The sequence below is a fragment of the Octopus bimaculoides genome, chromosome 29 (assembly GCF_046866305.1).
Source record: "Octopus bimaculoides isolate indiv1 chromosome 29, ASM4686630v1, whole genome shotgun sequence".
In the NCBI taxonomy this organism is placed as follows: domain Eukaryota; kingdom Metazoa; phylum Mollusca; class Cephalopoda; order Octopoda; family Octopodidae; genus Octopus; species Octopus bimaculoides.
The window spans coordinates 9,214,043-9,234,905 of record NC_142956.1 but is presented as its reverse complement, the minus strand read 5'-3'; the positions used below and the strand labels follow the sequence as shown (position 1 = coordinate 9,234,905).

The 20,863-nt window shown below is 39.6% G+C and overlaps 1 protein-coding gene across 3 annotated transcripts in view; it reads left to right on the top strand.

Annotated features, from left to right (window-relative positions):
• LOC106878278 (uncharacterized) overlaps nt 1-18,759 on the top strand; it is a 213,508-nt gene extending 194,749 nt beyond the window's left edge. Inside the window, exons 26-29 of one of the 3 annotated variants that reach the window (XM_089345481.1) lie at nt 8,340-8,421; nt 12,706-12,812; nt 13,426-13,557; nt 17,404-18,607. In XM_089345481.1, the coding sequence (XP_089201607.1) occupies nt 8,340-8,421; nt 12,706-12,812; nt 13,426-13,557; nt 17,404-17,496 (414 nt within the window). In that variant the 3' untranslated portion in view covers nt 17,497-18,607. Of the gene's footprint in view, nt 1-8,339; nt 8,422-12,705; nt 12,813-13,425; nt 13,558-17,403 lie in introns of all 3 variants that reach the window. The other 2 variants (XM_089345480.1, XR_016238985.1) reach the window with 2 other exon arrangements.
• The last annotated feature ends 2,104 nt before the right edge of the window (nt 18,760-20,863 follow it).

Sequence of the window (20,863 nt, the reverse complement as noted above, 5' to 3'; positions counted from 1 at the left end):
AAGGTGTTTTTTATGTGCCACCTGCACGGGAGCCAATCGAGCGGCACTGGCAATGACCTCGCTCGAATGATTTTCTAATGTGCCACCAGCACAAGTGCTAGAAGGCGACGCTGGTAACGATTACGCTCAAATGGTGCTATTTATGGGCTACTAGCACAGAAGCCAGACAGCTGCTCTGGCAACGAACATGCTCAGACAGTGCTGTTAGTGCTCCACTGGCACAGGTGCCAGTCATCGAGTATGGTTCAATTACGATTTTGATTTCAAATGCCCCAACAGGTCTTCACAAGTAGAGTTTAGTGTCCAATGAAGGAAAGGTTGGCATGGGTGCCAGTCATCGGATTTGGTTCGATTTTGAATTCAGATTTCAGATTTCAAATTGCAAGCAGAAACAACAGTAATGGTGTATTTCTTTTCTTTCCTTAAGGTGTCTTTCATTTTCATGTTTTACATGAACAAACAATATTTACAAACTAGAAAAATATGTAAAGTTAGAATATCCCAATGTTTTATATATATACACATACCTTAATATTTATTTGTTATGTCATGCTTTGTATTAAAAAATAAGCTATAAATATAGTCCAATCGATGTGTTTGTTAATCTGAGGCTTTCTCCATTTTCTGATTATTTGTATTGTTTCCTGATAAACTCTTGCTTATCCTGTTGTTACTTGCATTCTACGTGTATGCTATGCCTGCACACCAATACCCGGGGATAACATGGGTGACAGATACCAATAGTACATACAGGTATTCTATCCCTTAGTTGGTTTTTATAAACACTAACTCTGTTTACACTTGACATATCTTGTCCCCATGTTGCTTATATATTGTTCAGTATGTATCAACCATTAGTATACATACATATACATATGAATCATCATCATCATCATCATCATCATCATCATCATTATCATTTAACGTCCGCTTTCCATACTAGCATGGGTTGGACGGTTTGACCAAGGTCTGGAAAGCCAGGAGGCTGCACCAGGCTCCAGCCTGATCTGGCAGTGTTTCTACAGCTGGATGCCCTCCCTAATGCCAACCACTCTGTGAGTGTAGTGGGTGCCTTATACGTGCCACCGGCTCAGAGGCCAGAGGAAGCCGGCAACGGCCACAATCGGTTGGTGCTTTTTACGTGCCACTGGCACGGAAGCCAGTCAAGGCGGTGCTGGCATCGGCCACATTTGGATAGTGCTTTTTACGTGCCACTGGCACGGGTATCACAACTACAATTTCCATTTGATTTTCATTTTGATGTTGATGTACTTGACTCAATAGGTCTCCTCAAGCACAGCAGGTCGCCCTACAATCCAAGGTACTTTTTGAATGGGCTAGGGCTGGTTATACGAAAACTGGTGTAGGATACAGCCGTGAACTCACTTTATTTGCCGGGTCTTCACAGTCACAGCATATCTCCAGATGTCTCGCTCTTTCGTCATTGCCTCTGTGAGGCCCAACGTTCAAAGGTCATGCCTCATCCCATGTCTTCCTGGGTCTACCTCTACCCCGGATTCCTTCAACTGTTTGGGAGTGGCACTTCTTCACACATCTCTCCTCATCCATCCATAGTACATGACCACACCAGCGCAAACGTCTCTCTTGCACGCCATGTTCTATGCTTCTTATGTCCAACATTTCTCTCAGGGCACTTACACTCTGTTGTGTGTGCACACTGACATTACTCATCCAGTGGATCATGCTAGCTTCATTTCTTTCGAGCCTATGCATGTCCTCCGCAGTCATGGCCCATGTTTCACTGCCGTGAAGCATGGCAGTTTGCACACATGCATCATACAATCTACTTTTCACTCTGAGTGAGAGGCCCTTTGTCACCAGTAGGGGTAGAAGCTTTCTAAACTATTCTTATTCTAGTGGTAACACTCTCTGAGCATCCACCCCTACTACTACCTTGGTCACCTAGGTAGCGGAAGCTATCCACTACTTCTAGTTCCTCTCCCTGGAATGTGATGGAATCTGTTTCCTGAGCATCTGTGGTGTTTATTGCCCCTGTGCATCTGCCGCACATGAAAGCTATCTTCTCAGTTAATCTTCCTTTGATGTTGCTGCACCTCTTATGTGTCCATAGCTTACACTGGGTACATCTTATAGAGTTTCTACCTCCACCTTTCCTACAGATCAAGTAGGCCCACCTACCTGAGGGTGTGTGTGATGTGTTCGCCTTCCTCCTTACTAGAACTTTGGTCTTTGCTACATATATATACTGATAACTTCAATAGGTAGTAAAATGAATATTATCGGTAAAATGAAGAAAATTTTGATTGACCCATCCCTAAGGGACACACCAATTCCTCCTAAGAACACTTACCTCAAAGAACTCATTTCTAAATTTACTGATTTCACCCATAGAATTCATTAGATAGCCAACCACTATGACAGAAGGCTTGGAAAAACTCCTCTTGATACGAGTACTATTGCCACAGCCAACACCAATATCAACAATAATATGGACAATAAGGATTTTACCACGAGAATTTTCAGAACTAAGAAAATGCTGCCGCTGAATAGTCACCTTGAAGCTTTTGAAAATGAACTCTGGTCTTTAATTAAGGACATTAAGTTCAAGAACGATCCCCTTAGGCACAATAAGTACCAAAGGAACTTATCCACGAAGAAACTACTGGTAAACCAGGAGATAAAATCTGGTACATAATCCCTTTTGCAATGCTAATAAGGATGGACTTAGCTAAGTAATTATTGAATGTTGTAAATAGACATTTTGATAAGAATGATAGGTATTTTAAATTTATATATAGAACAATAAATATTCTTGAGGGAAGGACAGTTAGACTGGCTGACCGAGGTGGATTCGGTTATGCTTTCAGACCTGTGTCGGTGTGGAATGTTACTAGTCCATGCTTACACAGTTTGCTAGCATAGTCAAATTTACTACTGGAATACAGTATTGATGAAGGAAATTGATTATTATCAATCATGATCCAGGAACGCGTCTACTGTTAAACATCGGAATTGGTTAGTTTTCATTGTTTTTTCTTCTTGTTTTTGCCTTTGTGAGTTACAAGTGATGCTATCTGTGGGATTCTCAGCTTTTTTAGCTGCTATTTCTGAACTTCGGTATATGGTGAAGCAAATATTTGCTGATCCCTTAATTATATTTATAAATATAGAACAATAAGGATAGGTTATAGCCTTACACATAATTTAGGGAGCGTTATATCCTCCCTGAATAATAAAAACTTAGATACTTTCTACTCAAATAGAAACAAAAATAGCAACAACAGTGGTATTAATAGGAACAATAACAATGCACACCACTGCAACCTTATTACAGAATACACTCAGAACCAAAATAACCACTTTAACCTCAATAGACCTAATCCTACCCCCACTAGGAAGCAACTCCCCACCACAGCATAATCTATGTGACTGTAGGAACAGGAATAATTGTGCCTTCAGTAACACCTGTAGAATTAAGGACATAATTTACCAATGTACAGTTCCTTCATGTATGTTATGACGTTAAGCTGCTGAAGGACATAAGTGGCCCCACACCACTTATATCATTATCTTTGCGCCCGGGCCCTTTATCTTTTCTTGTTTATTTTTCTAGAAATATCCATTGTAATGGTTTTAACTTGTGACCTAAGTCCAAATTGTAACTGACCAATTGTAGAGACTGCTGGACTTAGACTTGCCCCTTGTGGACCATAGGCCAGATTTTCAGTAATATTTTCTGTGAGTAAACTTCCTTAAGCACCCTACGGTAATGTTTTGGATGCATTTACTTGGGTTTACTTTGTTAACATAGGTACTGCCCTTTGATAATCATGTTAGTAAGTTTCCTTATATATATATTTTTTTTGATAACTTCCTTTCTTAAATTTTAAAACATCTCCCCCCACTTAAATTGAAACTACCCGTAAATAAATTGTAGTATTCCCTAGAGCATTACTAGCTCACTCTTTTACCTACCATTTTCTGATTATTTGTATTGTTTCCTGATAAACTCTTGTTTATCCTGTTGTTAACTGCATTCTACGTATATGCTGTGCCTGTACACCAATGCACGGGGATAACCCTGTCACCCATGCATACCAGCCACCCCTCTCCATGCTACCAATATTATCCAAGCGAAAGGCAAAGGCTGATACAGCTTGGCACCAGTAACGTCACAACTCATTTCTACGGCTGAGTGAACTGGAGCAATGTGAAATAAAGTGTCTTGCTCAAGAGACTTGAAATTTTGCAGCCCGGTCTGGGAATCAAACTCACTACCTCATGATTGTGAGCCTGACACTTTAACCACTGAGCTATGCGCCTTCACTTATACATATGTATTTATAAACTTGCTGTTAACAAAAGTCAGGAAATGAAATACTACAAAATATACACATAGGACAGACACAGAGGGAGCATAATTCTTCATTAGTCATCAACCAAAATACTAATACTCAGTTTCGTGCCTTAACTATAAGACTGAGAGCTTCGTATATTGGTGGCACCTGCAAGATTTGTGTCGAATTAGGGCTTGAACAAAAAAGACAATACAGGGTGGACGTACGAAAGTAAACAAATGTAATTTAAAATGAAAGACAAAGACAATAAATAAAGCCTTTCAGCCAAACATGAGAGTGATGGATAATACCTAGAAAAAATCCTCAAATGGATATAAAAAAGAGAATTAGTAAGAGAGGAGAAAAAGTTGACCAGCATGCTAGGTGTCCAGTGGTGAAAAGGCAGAGATAAGAGAATTAGTCATGGGTCACATATATATATATATATATATATATATACTTAATCATATCAAAGGGAAATGGAAATTAATAAAAATTTTCACCTCCAAGTGGCCTATCGTATAAAAGTTTAGTCCAAAGACTATGAATTACTCATAAGGTACACTGTATATTTAAATACATAATTAGGGATAAAATTCCCTAATTTTTGTGGTTCTGGGACCTAGCTGTTCTTTCTAGCGTAAAGAATCCCATGAGTGGATTCCTCTTATGTATTTAAATATACACTGTACCTTATATATATAGATATATATAGTATTTTGAAATAATAGCATGAAATTCAATATCAAACAAAATTTCTCACAAAGATATATATGTCTAAAATAGTATTGTATTAAAAATAAATATAAATATATGAAACATGACAGCTTAAAAATTTGTTAATTATTGCATCTTACGATCGTTTCACGAAAATATTGTCCTTATAATGGAATCCATTGTTAATACTTCTGCTCTTCAACAATGGATTCCATTATAATGATAACAATTTTTTAAGCTGTCATGTTTCATATATTTATATATATATTTTTAATACAATACTATTTTAGACATATATATCTTCGTGAGAAATTTTGCTTGATATTGAATTTCATGCCATTATTTCAAAATACAGTATACAAAATCATCCGTGTTAATGTCTAAATACCTTATAGTATTAATATTTTTGGCATTTTATACAAAGAGCACTCATTATAAATTCAGTGTATAATATTCTAACAGAATATATTTAATTAATGATATATATATATCATCATCATCATCATCATCATCATCATCAAATGTTTTGTTCACGTGCCACCGGCACAAGTGCCTATATATAATCATATAATCATCATTTAACATCCATTTTTCCATGGTTGGCAGATTTTCTATGGTCAGATATCCTTCCTCCCACCAACCCTCACCTGATTCCAAGTAAAGTAATATCTCCCCATGACCAGACATAAGTCTCGAGATGAATAACCTTGTTTATATGAAGATGATGCCCATTCACAACCATCAAATGTCTAGACAAGGATACACACACACACACACACATACATAATAGTATATAGATACATACATGACAGGCATCTTTGAATTTCTGTACTCAAAATTCATTCGCAAGGCTTTGGTTGGTTCAAGGCTAAAGTAGAGACACATGCCCCAGGTGCTACACTGAGACTGAACCCAAGACCATATGGCTGGGAAGCAATCTTCTTAACCGTGTAGTAGGAATATTCAATGATCACCCAATATCACAATTTGCTAGAATATTAGTCGTGGTCAATGCCAGTGCCATCCAATCATAGTCATGGCCAATGCTAATACCATTTAATTGGCACCCATACCAGTGCACATAAAAAGCACCATTTGAGCGTTTGGCCTCATGGAAGCAGTCGTAGGTGACCAAGACCTTTGGCAATATACCATGCCTGTATAGACCTGTCAAGCCAAGTGAGACCGTTGTCATGGCCGATGCACACGTCAGGTCAATGACACTTGTGCTGGTGACATGTAAAGAACACCCACTACACTCTCAAAGTAGTTGGCGTTAGGAAGGGCATCCAGCCATAAAAACCTTGCCAAATCAGATTGGAACCTGATGCAGCGCACCCCCACCCACCTTACTCGTTTTCAGTCAACCTATCCAACCCATACCAGCATGAAAAGCAGACATTAAATGGTGATGACGATGATGATGATTACTCATGTGATCAACAAAATCTAATCAATCACAACTTTGCGCCAAATAAACTCCAGCAAGGATTTTTGTTTGGTGTGCTTCCTTCTTAGCCTATTGACCAGTATAAACTTGGTACACCATGACCACTTGACCGAGAGCTTTGGGATGCAACAGAGAGAGCATTGACAGACACTGTAAGGATTCGCCAACAGAGACAGCAGACAGCAGCTGACCAGACAAGGGCAGTGAACAGTCAGAGATTGAATGACATTAGAAGTTGGTAACCAACAAGCAACTAATCATACTTTATCTGTTGCTACAACTACATCAAGCACAAAAACTCTCTCAACATTTTGATGTTTGTTGTAAAAGCATTCATTTTTTTTCTTTTTTTTTTGCATATGGAAAGACTAAATTGTTTATCAAAATCTCAACAGACTCCAGCATTACTTTCTGTACATCAACATAGCCATGCTTGTACCTATATATATATTGTGTATGTGTACTGAGCTGTTATCGGTGGGATCAACAAAACAATGCATTCCATTCATCTATCCAAGATATAAATGTGAGTTATATAAGTTTAATACTCTGACAGTACAATAGTCAGACAAGCTTGTATAGCATGCCCTGTACTTGACTGCAATCTTTCAAGTCCAGAATACAACATGGCCACTCTGTTAGAGAAAGCGAGAAAGAATGAGACAAAAAACTAGATGGGAAAAGGAAACAAGAAAAAGACATATGGCAGGAAGGGAGATAAGAGTTGTGTCCCTTTGGTCCATTAGAACAAAAATTGACAATGGTTTTTGTGATTAATTCAAGTAAGAAAGGTTAAAGTTTGTGAGACTGTATAGCCAATCCGCTGTGAAAGAACATGGCTTTATACTTGAGGTATTTGGCTTACGATCATAGGGGCATGCATTTGATTCCTGGCAGTGTATAAAACTGTTACTCCAGTCCACTCGGTTTCTTTCAGTTTCCATCTACCAAATCCACTCACAAGACTTTGGTCAGTCCGAGGCCATAGTAGAAGACACTTGCCCAAGGTTCCCTGCATGTGGTTGGGAAACAAACTTCTTACCACACATCCACGCCTGTGCCTTATATATATACATGTGTGTGTATAGCGTTGCATTCTAGCACTTGTGCTGGTGGCATGTTAGAAAATCATTCGAGCGAGGTTGTTGCCAGTGCCGCTGGACTGGCTCCCGTGCAGTTGGCACGTAAAAAACACTTTCTTGAGCATGGCCGTTGCCAGTACCGTGTGACTGGCCCTCGTGCCAGTGGCACGTAAAAGCACCCACTACACTCTTGGAGTGGTTGGCTTTAGGAAGGGCATCCAGGTGTAGAAACTCTGCCAGATCAGATTGGAGCCTGGTGCAGCCATCTGGTTTGTCAGTCCTCACTCAAATTGTCCAACCTATGCTAGCATGGAAATCGGACGTTAAATGATGATGATGATATATATATATATATATATATATATATATATATATATACACATACATGCATATATGGACTGCTGAAATCTACAAGTTTTTTTTCATTCTCACTGCTTATTTTCTCTTATTCCTTTCTGTTGAAGAGCAAAGGCTCAAAACTTTTTCATTTTCTTGAGCATGAAACTATTATATTTACTTACTTGTTGTTCATACACCTGTCTTCATCTTTTGTTTTTCTATAAATTTCAACTATATATATATATATATATATATATATATATATATATATATATATATGCATGTATGTATTTATGTATGTATGTTTGTATGCATATATACATGTCTCCACAATGTGTTGAAGTTTCTCATTGAGGTGGTCGCCACAGATGGATGGTTACCTAGATATAACTGTCTCTAACGTCCTACATTATATATTTTCATACTGCATAGAACATCACCACTGGCCAGTCAGAATCTATCCAATGTCTGCTCAACATGTTGGACTTTCTCAACATCAACAATTCTTGCTTTGGTGAGTTTACCATCCATTTTCCTCCTCCTCCTCCTCCTTCTCCATCTCCGCTTCACATTTTGTTCTTTGTTGTTGTTGTTTAACTCCAGGTCAGTCCTGAGTGAGTTGAGCCATGATCACAGACAGCACTGGTTTAACCATTGAACAAAGTAAGCACAAGCTTAGGGTATCATAGGAAGGGGGCATCACAAGAAATGGTAAATAGTTTACAGTACAAAAAAAATTGCTTTAAACTTGCTAAAATAATATTCAAAGTATAGGGGGGTCCAAAAGTCTTGTTACCCCCTACCACCACTAAAAAGTACTAAAAACAATAGAGGAACAATATAACAATATCAAACACATGTATTGGTTTTAGTACATTCACTTTCATTGATACTGATATTGTCATACATCGAGAATGTCTGCATGAACACCATCATTTTCGTGACATAAAACGATATGGCACCATGTCCTATGTGATATTTTACAAAACTGTTGCTGTTCATGCAGACAGTCTCAATGTGACTAAAACCAGTACATGTGTTTGGTACTGTTATGTTGTTCCTCTATTGTTCTTATTACTTTTCAGTAGGGGGTGACAAGACTTTTGGACCACTTCATAGTTTATATGGACAGAAGTATAATTTCAAAGTGTCCATGGTGTCATAGTGAGGATCTGATCAAAGACTTTGCAATTAAAAAAATTAGAAAACTTTTGAAATATAAATAAAATGGAAGTATGCAAAAATTAACATTATTTTCCATCTTATTGTTAATTTTGCTTCATTAAGTATTTTGGGCAGTGGTTCTCAATCAGGGCCCACATGGATATTTTTGGGGGTAGAGAGGGGTCTATGCAAACAAAATAGTAAATTGGGAACCCATAGAAGTACATTAAGGGTCTACGAGAAAAATTTTGCTTTAGATGGATTTATTGCAAGAAACAGCTTGTTTTCTTTTTTTTTTAATGTCTTATGCAGTTCAAACTACACGAGTTCATGTATGATGAACAAAATAGGAATTTTGAAAGAAGCATCTATAAATCTGGTTTTTAAACATCGAATGGCTACGAGGGGTCCGCCAATGAAATGGGGTCTATAGATAAAAAATGATTGAGAACCACTGGTTTAGAGCCTCTATGGGTCTTAATCTGGCCCTGATTGTGGACATTCCAGTTGTGACGACCCCTATTTTTGTATGTACTGTTGACACTTTACAAGGCTCAAGTGAGGACCAACAATAGAGTCCTGAACTTTTGGATGAGATTCAGGACTCCAGTCATCTCTGTTTTTTCTACCATTACTCTATAATGGCCTCCATTCCTTGAGCTGACTGGTCCTCATACCTCCTCCTCTTGACCAAATTCCATGTAGTGAGATTGAACTTAGAACCATGACTGTGAAGCAAGCTTCTTAACTACACAGCTATATGGTACATTACTTTGTAAGGAGGCTAGGACTGCAACTATTTCATACCAGTAGATATAATCTTGGATTATCTCTCTGATTTTATACCAAGAAAGACCAATTGTTTTTGCTTTATCCTCCACATATCCTTTCCAGGTCTTCTTAGGTCGTCCAACTCTCCCCTTTCCTTCAGGTTGCCAGTCTAACACTTGTCTTGCAAAGCTGCTTGGAGGTTTCCTTAGAGTGTGACCAATCCAGCCCCATGGAAGTTTGGTTCATTCTATCCCACGGACTTCAGTTTGAAATTTTGTTTGACCACCAGATCTTTAGGATATAGTGCAGACATTTGACAAAGGTCTGCAGCTTATACTTTATGGCATTAGAAGACATAAAATAGAGTTTTAATACTGTCATATTGATTATAAATGTATTATCTAATTAGTTAGTTCGTCAGTCCACATTACTCTGTGAGGAGCATAGGTCCATGGCCATTTCATACCAGTGAACTCGATCTTGGATTACCTCCTTGATTACAGACCAAGACAGACTGATTTCTTTCACTTCATTCTCCAAGCATCCTTTCCAAGTCTTCTTAGATCACCCAACTTTCCTCTTTCCTTCAGATTGCCAGTTTAACACTTGTCTTGCAATGCTACTTGGAGGTCTCCTTAGAAGGTGACTGACCCAGCCCTATTTCCTTTTCAGAATTTCTTGATTGATAGGAGTTTGGTTCATACTATCTCACAGACTTCTGTTTGAAATTTTGTCCAACCACCAGAACTTGAGAATCTAGTGCAGACATTTGGCACAAAAGTAGTCCAGAAAAATGACAATGTGTGACCCATCATCATACTTACTTAAGCCCTTTACTCCTTATAGTGCTTAGGCCATAAATGACTTTAATTTTCCACTGTTCTTGACTCTGGGTAGTCATTTCTGCTTCTTTCCAGTTGGATCCTTGAATTTTCTTGCAGCTTACTTTTGAATTTTGCTGCACCACATCATATGTTTCCCTGAAGAAGGACCTTTCTCTCCTCAGTTTTGATGGTTTTGAATTACCATTGATGCTTCTGTAGCTTTGCATATTTCTAGGTAGGGGTGTTGACCCTATGCAAACCCATTTCTACCTCTGGGAAGAGGTGGTGCATATCATTCTGGCCTCTCTCCTTTGAAGTGTTCAGCATGGGAGACCCTACCAGGGACTTGTGCTCAAATGGCATAATTCTCAGATTATTGAGGCATATAGCCACCAGGCCACAGGCTATCAGTCCGTCATGGGGCTACTCATTTACAGCTGAGTAGACTGGAGCAACATGAAATAAAGTGATTTACTCAAGAACACAAAGCATCGCCTGGCCCAGGAATTGAAACCACAATCTTATGATCATGAGTTGAGGGAACCCGTGGAAGAGGTAGGCCCTGGAAGACCTGGGCTGAGGTGGTGAGGCAAGACCTTCGTACATTGGGCCTCACCGAGGCGATGACTACTGACCGAGACCTTTGGAAATGTGCTGTGCGTGAGAAGACCCGGCAAGCCAAGTAAGATCGTTGCCAGTGCCCCTGGACTGGCTCTTGTGCAGGTGGCACATGAGATGCACCATTTTGAGCGTGGCCGTTGCCAGTACCGCCTGACTGGCTCCCGTAGGATTTTCGAGTGAGATCGTTGCCAGTGCCCCTGGACTGGCTTGTGCGGGTGGCACATAAAAGACACCATTTCGAGCGTGGCCGTTTTCGTGCGGGTGACACGTAAAAGCACCCACTACACTCTCTGAGTGGTTGGCATTAGGAAGGACATCCAGCTGTAGAAACTCTGCTAAATCAGATTGGAGCCTGATGTAGCCATCCGGTTGCACCAGTCCTCAGTCAAATCGTCCAACCCATGCTAGCATGGAAAGCGGACGTTAAACGATGATGATGATGATGATGATGATGATGATGAGTCCAACACCTGTTTTTAAAGCCATAATGTGACATTGGAGGTTTAGTTGTTTCTATGGTTTGTAGTAGCAGAGCCCAAGCCAACCCTGGGGCATCAGACCTATTGTAATTAATAAATTAGTGAAACACACATCAAGAAGGGATTCACAGAGGTATAGTTCCAGATATATCATAGTCCTGCTGTGTGGCACCTTGGGCAAGTGTCTTCTACTAAGCCTCGGGTTCACCAAAGCCTTGTGAGTGGATTTGGTTGATGGAAACTGAAAGAAGCCCATCATGTGTGTATGTGTGTGTAGATGCAGGCATGGCTGTGTGGTAAGAAGTTTGCTTCCCAACCACATGGTTCCATGTTCAGTCCCACATGGTGGGACTCTGGGCAAGTGTCTTCTACTATAGCATTGGGACAACCAAAACTTTGTGAGTGGATTTGATAGATGGAAACTGAAAGAAGCTCATCTATCTTTTATCTTTTATCTTTTATTTGTTTCAGTCATCAGATTCTGGCCATGCTGGAGCACTACCCCGAAGAACTTTTAGTTGACTAAATCAACCCCAGTACTTTTTTTATTTTTCAAGCCTGGTACTTATTCTATTGATCTCTTTTGATGAACTGCTAAGTTACAGGGACATGAACACACCAATACCAGTTGTCAAGCAGTGGTAGGAGACAAAGACACACACACACGAAGGGCTTCTTTCAGTTTCCATCAACCAAATTCACTCACAAGGCTTTGGTTGGATCAAGGCTATAGTAGAAGATACTTGCTCAAGGTGTTACACATGAGGTTGAGAAGCAGGTTTCTTACCACATAGCCGTACCTACACCTTTGATCTTAAGTCTGCTGGTTCAGCACTAACCTAGGGCTAAACAACAGCAACAAAAACAATATTTTCTGTCCACAATCTTTCCCAATCCCCGATAATTCTTTGTGTTTTATTTTCCTTTCTCTTCCCCTAGAACACCAGATTATGTCTCAACCTTGGAACAATGTCTTACTGGATTTCCTTTTTAGGGCCCACAACCTGGCTGATTTCTCTGACTCCTTACTTTCACTGATCATTAAGGTAAGTCTGTCTGTGCTCTGGGGTTACCATTTCTATCATACTGATAATTTATCTACCTCTACTGTAGACTGGCCCCTAAAACAAGAGAGCCCTTACACTGAAGAAATAGCAACCAGGACCTCTCTCAAATAATACCCTAACATCTTTGATCATAGTCCTACAGGATCTGGACTGACCTGAGGTTAAACACCATCACTAGTACTTTTTATGTAGCTCAATCACCAGTGTTTTTTATGTGGTACTATCTCCAGTGTTTTTTATGTGGTACTATCTCCAGTGCTTTTTATGTGGTACTATCTCCAGTGCTTTTTATGTGCTACCATCACCTGTGATTTTTACATGGCACCATCACTAGTGCTTTTTACATGGCACTAGCACCAATATATCTTATATACACCATCACCAGTGCTTTTTATGTGGCACCAGCTTTAGTACTTTATACGTGACACCATCTTTAGTGCTTTTTATGTGACACCATCACCAGTGCATTTTATGTGGCACCAATACCAGTGCTTTTTTGTAGCATCATCACCAGTGTTTTTTTAATGTGGCATCAGTGATTTTTTTCAAGGCACCTAGTTTTATTGTTGCTATACATGTTTTTTCATGACAGTTCTTGGATCATGAAGACTGCATCGAGCTCATGAAGTACCACATAAACAATATGTTGAAGAATGCCCACATCATGTTGAAGTTTGGTCGAATCCCACCAGAGCGAGTTCTCATGCGGAGTTTGTTACACAAGGTAAAATGCATGTGTGTGTGTGAAAGAGAGAGAAAGGGGTGGGGAGAAGTGGGCATTGTTTTTTGCTTATTTTACGTTTTTCTTTTTTCTGTCTTTGGACTGCAGCCATGCTGGATCACTGCCTTGAAGGGTTTAGTCAAACAAATTGACCCTAGTATATGTTTTCTAAGTTTGGTACTTATTTTATTGGTCTCTTTTACTGAACTGCTAAGTTATGGAAATGTAAACAAACCAGCACTGGTTTTCAAGTGGCAGTGGGGAACAAACACAACACAAAGGCACACACATATGTAATGGCTCTCCTCACAGAATCTGTCAAGCAAATTCATTCACAAGACATTGGTGAGCCTGCAGCTATAGTAGAAAACACTTACCCAAGGTACCATGCAGTGGTACTGAACCCAGAACCATGTTGTTTCACAACCACACAGCCTTGTTTTTCTTATTTTTATTTTATTTTATTTTATTTCTTGGTCAGTGGTTGAGCTTGACTGCTTTTGACCTAGGGCTACCAAGACTATTAGGAGAAAAGGAGGAAATTATTTATGGTAAAGGGACCCTGGTCAGAATATTTAAAACAAAGTGGAACTTGTTAAAGCAGAGAAGTCAAACTTATTTGGGTTTTGTTGAGTAGATTAAAGCACAACTGGCTTTGAACAGGTTGAACACTGTCCCTATTCTCCTGACTTGGCCCCATCTAATTATCATCTGCTCCCCATCATAAAAAAACACTTGGCTGGGAATCGGTATCACAGTGATGAGGTTTGTCATATCTGCTGTTGATGATATTTTTGAGCAACAGGATGAAAGCTTCTTTGTCAATGGGATCCAAACACTGCAGCACTGATGGAAGGAATGTGTGGTCCACAAGGGGGACTGTGTTGATAAATAAACCTCATTTGGTCACATTCTGCTGAGACAGTTACAAAAGGCTGTCAAGACCAAATGAACAAGAAAACTGACAAAAGGGCTCTTGTTTCATCAAGACAAGGCTGCAGTACACAAGTCCTTGGTTTCTATAGAAAACCATAAGACCAAACAATCATCTGTGTACACCATCCATTTGGTGTACACAGCCTTGCAGGAGTTTTTGTAGCTTAGGATGTGAATTCGTCAGAACCTTGAACCAAAATCCCTGAACTGGTTCCGGGCCAGCTGCCTTCCAATTTCTCATCTTACCAACTCTGGCTTCAACATCTTCCACCATAATGACAATATCCTCCCATATCCCCATGTCTTTGAATTCTTCTTCCATTTCATGGAGCCAGGGTACCCTGTTGTTGTGTTTGACAACCTCTGACCAGATCTTGCTCCAAAACGAAGTTGCTTCTTTGGGATCAGGTGACCCTGATTCTTCCTTATCTCATCCACCCAGAGCAGCTTATTTGTTCTAAACGGATGATCTTGTTTAAACTATAGAAACCTTTCCTTGTATCTTTTGATCTTAACTGCACTCACTTTAATCTTTTGTTTTAATATATCTGATATAACTAGAGTGCCCTAATCCACCAGGTGGTATTTCTTATTCATGTAATTCTGATCTCTGTCATTGAGCCTTATATAACTATTCCTTACTCCCTAAATCTTACTTAAATCCTTCTGCCCTGTATTGATGCTTTTTTTTATTCTCCTTTCTCTGAAGGGTTCTTTGTTTCTTTGTACTTCTTTTTAGTGGGGATTCCTTTTATTTATTTATTAATTATTCATTTCTTTAACTTCTATTTATACATCCTTTGTTAATGGTGTAGTGTCTTCCTTTGATCAGTGTAAACCCCATCTGTTTTTGTGTGTTGTATCCCATCCTTTGATATTGTCCTCCATGTCTTGGGCCCTAGTAGCCAATAAAAGAAAGCATCATTATTATTATTATTATTATTATTATTATTATTATTATTATTATTATCATTATTGAGTGAGAGCAGTGCATGCCATCAAAGTGACACTGGGATACGAATATATGAAGCCCAATATATCCGCCATGACTACCCATCTGATAAGGGTACACCAGGCACATGCATCACAACCATATGTGATGCATTGTGATCGCATATCAAGATAAACAGCGCATGACCTTGCAGGTGGGGCCTAGTTAGAATTTTATTCAGATCGAGTAGCCCATCCCACTCAAAAGGTCCCTGAGTAAGGGTTGTTTAAGAATGTTGAACAAAACACCCATGTTTCCAGAGGTGAATTATCCAAACCCCAAAGAATTCCTCTCAACACATGGCTTCTGCTTGTGATCAGAGATGCACATATCGTCAGCCATCAAGAGACATGCTTAACTGGTTAAGGTCAAACAACTGACAAGCAAATCTGTGGTATTGAGCAGAATAGTTGCTATTACCATCATTTATAGCAAGACAAAGTGTGTGCATGATAACACTTCCAATCAGTTAATCACATGATAATCACTTCCAATCAGTTAAGATCAGAAGCCATGAGAACCAGCGCCTAGTATTGCATCAGGGCATTTATTTTCAGACAAATCTCAGACAGTGGGGTTCCTCGGTTATCCCTAGAGGCCTTCCTGTATCAGGAGGGTCACATCTCTATCATCCTCCCAGCCATTTTTTTTCTACTTTTGTATGCTATGCATAGGTCCCTTCTTTTTCAGTGTATACAATGTATACTTACTTTTTTTTTATCATTTCATTATTATATGTAAACCCCAACACCTTCATGTCTGTCCCTTTATTGTCTCCCCTCATCCTTCGCCCTGGTAGAAAATAAATCAAATCATCATCATCATCATTATTATTATCGTCACCACCATCATCATCCTCTTCTCTCAGTTTTGTTTCCATTTCTTGCCGAGTGTCTTTCCAACACCTAGGGCAAAGAAACTCACTGTGTACATTGGCAGGTCATTAAAATAAACACACCAGATTGTTCTTTCTTTTACTTTCTTTTATTTATTTGTTTCAGTCATTTGACTGTGGCCATGCTGGAGCACCGCCTTTAGTCGAGCAAATCGACCCCAGGACTTATTCTCTGTAAGCTTAGTACTTATTCTATCGGTCTCTTTTGCCACACCACTAAGTTACGAGGACATAAACACACCAGCATCGGTTGTCAAGCGATGTTGGGGGGACAAACACAAGACACACACACACACACACACACATATATACATACAACAGGCTTCTTTCAGTTTCCGTCTACCAAATCCACTCACAAGGCTTTGGTCAGCCCGAGGCTATAGTAGAAGACACTTGCCCAAGGTACCACACAGTGGGACTGAACCCGGAACCATGTGGTTGGTAAACAAGCTACTTACCACACAGCCACTCCTAAAGTCACATGATAGAAAAAATAGTGTGGAAGAAAAACAGAGAAAAAGGAAAGAAAAAATTATTATTATTATTATTATTACTATTATTGTCTTTGCACAGCTTCTAACGCTGGAGATGTGCTACGGTGCCAGCTGTTCACTACCAGTGAACTAAAGTAACACCTCTTATTTTTTGAGCACCTTCTGGAGTATTCGAGTGGTTCCAAGCAGTGCTGTCTTCTGTATTGTGCTCCACCCCTATTGCAGCCCCTATTTGCTCCACATACTTCTTGAGATTTTTACTCACTGTCCCCAGGGCTCCGACAATTATTGGCGCTACTGCTACCTTTTTCATCGACCACAACTGCTTAACTTCCCAAGCTAACCTGTCATATCTCTCGACTTTTCTTTCTTCCTTATCACATACCGTGTTGTCAGCTGGACATGCTATATCTATGATCCAGCATAGTTTGTTTGCTTTCTCAATTAACACTATGTCCGGCTTTGTTTTCTTTCTCAATTACGACTATGTCTGGCTTATTATTATTATTATTATTATTATTATTATTTTGCAGTTGACAAATGTTGCGATGACTTGTGATGTTGATGAGAGTTTAGTATTCAATGTCAAAGACATGATGGAAGACAGCTATGACAGTACACAGTGAAGGGTACAAGAGAAGTACAGGAGGAGTATGCATTAAATTCACATGATATGTACAAGGTCTGAGAAATAAGTATCTGGACTGTAGCCATGGTAACAAAGCTAAAGCATGCAGAGTAAAGCTGCATGGCACAGATTAACCCTGAACTCTGTTGGGTACTAAGTTTTAATCTTCTAGCTCACTTCTGCTGTTTACAGCAATGCTTGGAAGGAAGGTGTATAGCGTGTGATTGCCTCTTTGACCATGACAGAGAAAGTTGTCATGGCGATACCTGCTCAGAGGCCTACACAAAGTTGCAGAAAGTCTATGGAGAGGAGTGTATGAGCTGCACACAAGTGTATGAGTGGCTCAGACATTTCCGAGAGGACATGTGAAAATTTTGATATTGGAGAGACCCATATCCAGATGAACTGAGAAAAACATCACAGATATGTGTGCAGCTGTGACGGAAAATCGTCGAATCACCATTCGTGAGTTATCAGAGGATGTGCAGATTAGTGATGGTTCAGTTCAGTCCATCATCACTGGAGATTTGGGTAAGAGAGACGCGGCTGTCAAGTTTGTGCCAAAATTACTTTCAGCTGGCCAAAAAGACACTCCTGTTTCAGTTGCACAAGATTATGTTGAGAATGATGAAAACTTTTTGAAATCTTTGTGTAGGCCTCTGAGCAGGTATTGCCAAACTTTTGGCAAAATTTGATGCGGATTCTCTGCTCAAGTTTCTCTGTCATGGTGAATGCAACAATCCCACACTACACACCTTCCTTCTAAGCACTGCTGTAAACAGCGGAAGTGAGCTATAACATTAAAACTTAGTGCACGGGCACTGCAGATTTCAAGGTCAATATGTGCCAAGTGGCTTCACTCTGAGTGCTTTAGCTTTATTTTATTACTATGGCAACAGTCTTGATACTTATAGATTAGACCACGTATGTATGCTTGTATGTTTATGCATATATATAATTAAATATATGTGACTGGTAGCAATTGTTTAGGAACACAAAATGTGTAAGTGCCTATGTAAACAGGATAAAGTGGGAGAGAAGAAGAAAAAGAGCAAGAGAAAATAGAAGCCGGGCGAGGTGGAAGGAAAATAAGATGAAGAGGAGATAAGGTAAGAATGCTGTCTTCAAATTTCCTTTTTTTTTTTTTCTCTCAATCCTGAAGAAGGATTTTGTTCAAAATTTTGGAAACTGCTTTTCATAGCAAATATACTTGTTTATTATATTTTTGTCAATAAATACAATTGTTGCTAATACAAATCACTGCCAGTCTCCTTGAATTCTGGGGGTTTTTTTATGTATTATGTATGTATCATCATCATCATCATTTAACGTCCATTTTCCATGCTGGCATGGGTTGGACAGGTTGAAGACTGGTAAGCTGGTGAGCTGCACCAGGTTCCGAACTGATTTGGCAAGGTTTCTACGACTGGATGCCCTTCTTAATGCCAACCACTCCAAGAGTGTAGTAGGTTTATTTTTACATGCCACTGGCATGGGTGCCATTGACCTGACACTGGCATTGACCACGACTAGTCTCACTTGGCTTCACAGGTCTACACAAGCATGATATATCCCTAAAGATCTTGGTCACCTGTCACTGCCTCCATGAGGCTCAACACTTGAATGGTGCTTTTTATATGCCACTGGCATGGGTGCCACTGGCATGGGTACCACTGGCATGGGTGCCAGTCAGACAGCACTGGTATCAGCCATGACTATGATTTCACTCAGCTCAACAGGTCTTCACAAATACAACATATCACCCAACATTTGAAAGGTATTTTTAAGGCCAGTGACACAACTCTGGCATCAGTCACAACTATGGTCTCACTTGGTTTGATGGGTCTTCTCATTGCTTCCGTGAGGCCCAATATTTGAAGATCGTGCTTCACCACCTTGCCCCATGTCTTCCTAGGTCTACCTCTTCCACAGCTCCACCATTAGAGTACAATACTTCTTCACACAGCTGTCCTTGTCCATACACATCACATGACCATACCAGTGCAGCCATCTCTCTTGCACCATACCAGTGCAGTCATCTCTCTTGCACATCACATCTGATGCTTCTCATGCCCAAATTTTCTCTCAGGATGCTTAAGCTCTGTTGAGCAACCACACTGACATTACACATCCAGTGAAGCATACTAGCCTCATCTCTTACGAGCCTACATATGTCCTCAGCAGTCATAGCCCATGTTTCATTGCCGTGTAGCATGGCTGTTCACACAAAGGCATCATACAGTCTGCCTTTCACTCTGAGCGAGAGGGTTTTTGTTACCAACAGAGGTAGGAGCTCTCTGAACTTTGCCCAGCCTATTCTCATTCTAGCAGCTACGCTTTCGGAGCATCCACCCCTGCTACTGACTTGGTCACCTACATAATGGAAGCTATCAACTACTTCTAGTTTTCCTCCCTGGTATATGATGGAATCTATTTTCTGTACATTTTTAGTGCTAATTGTGTTTATATATATGTCTGTGCACACCTTTCAATGCAATGTATGCCAGAAGGTTTGCAAATCTAACAGAGGCTTCAAAAGACATTTTAAAATCTACAAAAATCAGAACTTATCTACAGCTCTTGGTGGTCCAAATCGGATATGCAATCTATGTGGGTGTCTTTTCAAGACATTGTCCAGTTTAAAAAGCTACATCAGATGCCATGATGGTTCTAAGGTGTAGGTACAGGAGGTGGTCAAACTCTGCATAAGGAGTAGACAACCACCATATGTGTGTGTGTGTGTGTGTGTGTACTATGCATTTAAAGGGAACAATATATGTATTTAAGTACTACTAATAGTTTCATAGGTTGAGAAATGCCCAAACATATTCTTCAGGCACAAACCACATATCATAACAATAGAAGAAACGTAAATAAACTGAAAAGGCAAAAACTGAGGAAACAGAAAGAAAAAACTGGAAAATGAAAAATGGAAAACCTAAACACAAAAACTAAAATGTAAAAGATGAAAAGTAAAAAAACTATCTTCCATAGACCTTAAATGATAAGGCTGGGAAAATATCAAGATGTCAGCCAGGAATAGGCGGAATTTTCTCAGGAATAAGCAAAAATTTCTCAACATATGACACTACTAGTAGCACTTAAATACATGTGTTGTGCCCTTTAAATAAATTATATTTATCTCTCACCAAATGGAGTACATTTTTGTTTGAATTTTCTATAATGGAGTAGTACATTATATATATGTATATATATTTTATTTATGCACCATTTTAAAGCCTAGCCAGGCTCATGGGCCCGGTTTCCTGGTTTCTATGGCGCATGTGTTTCCCCACCCAGCTGGACGGGATGTCAGTCCATTGCAGCTTTACTCAAGAAACAGGAAGAAAGAGTTGGAGAAAGTT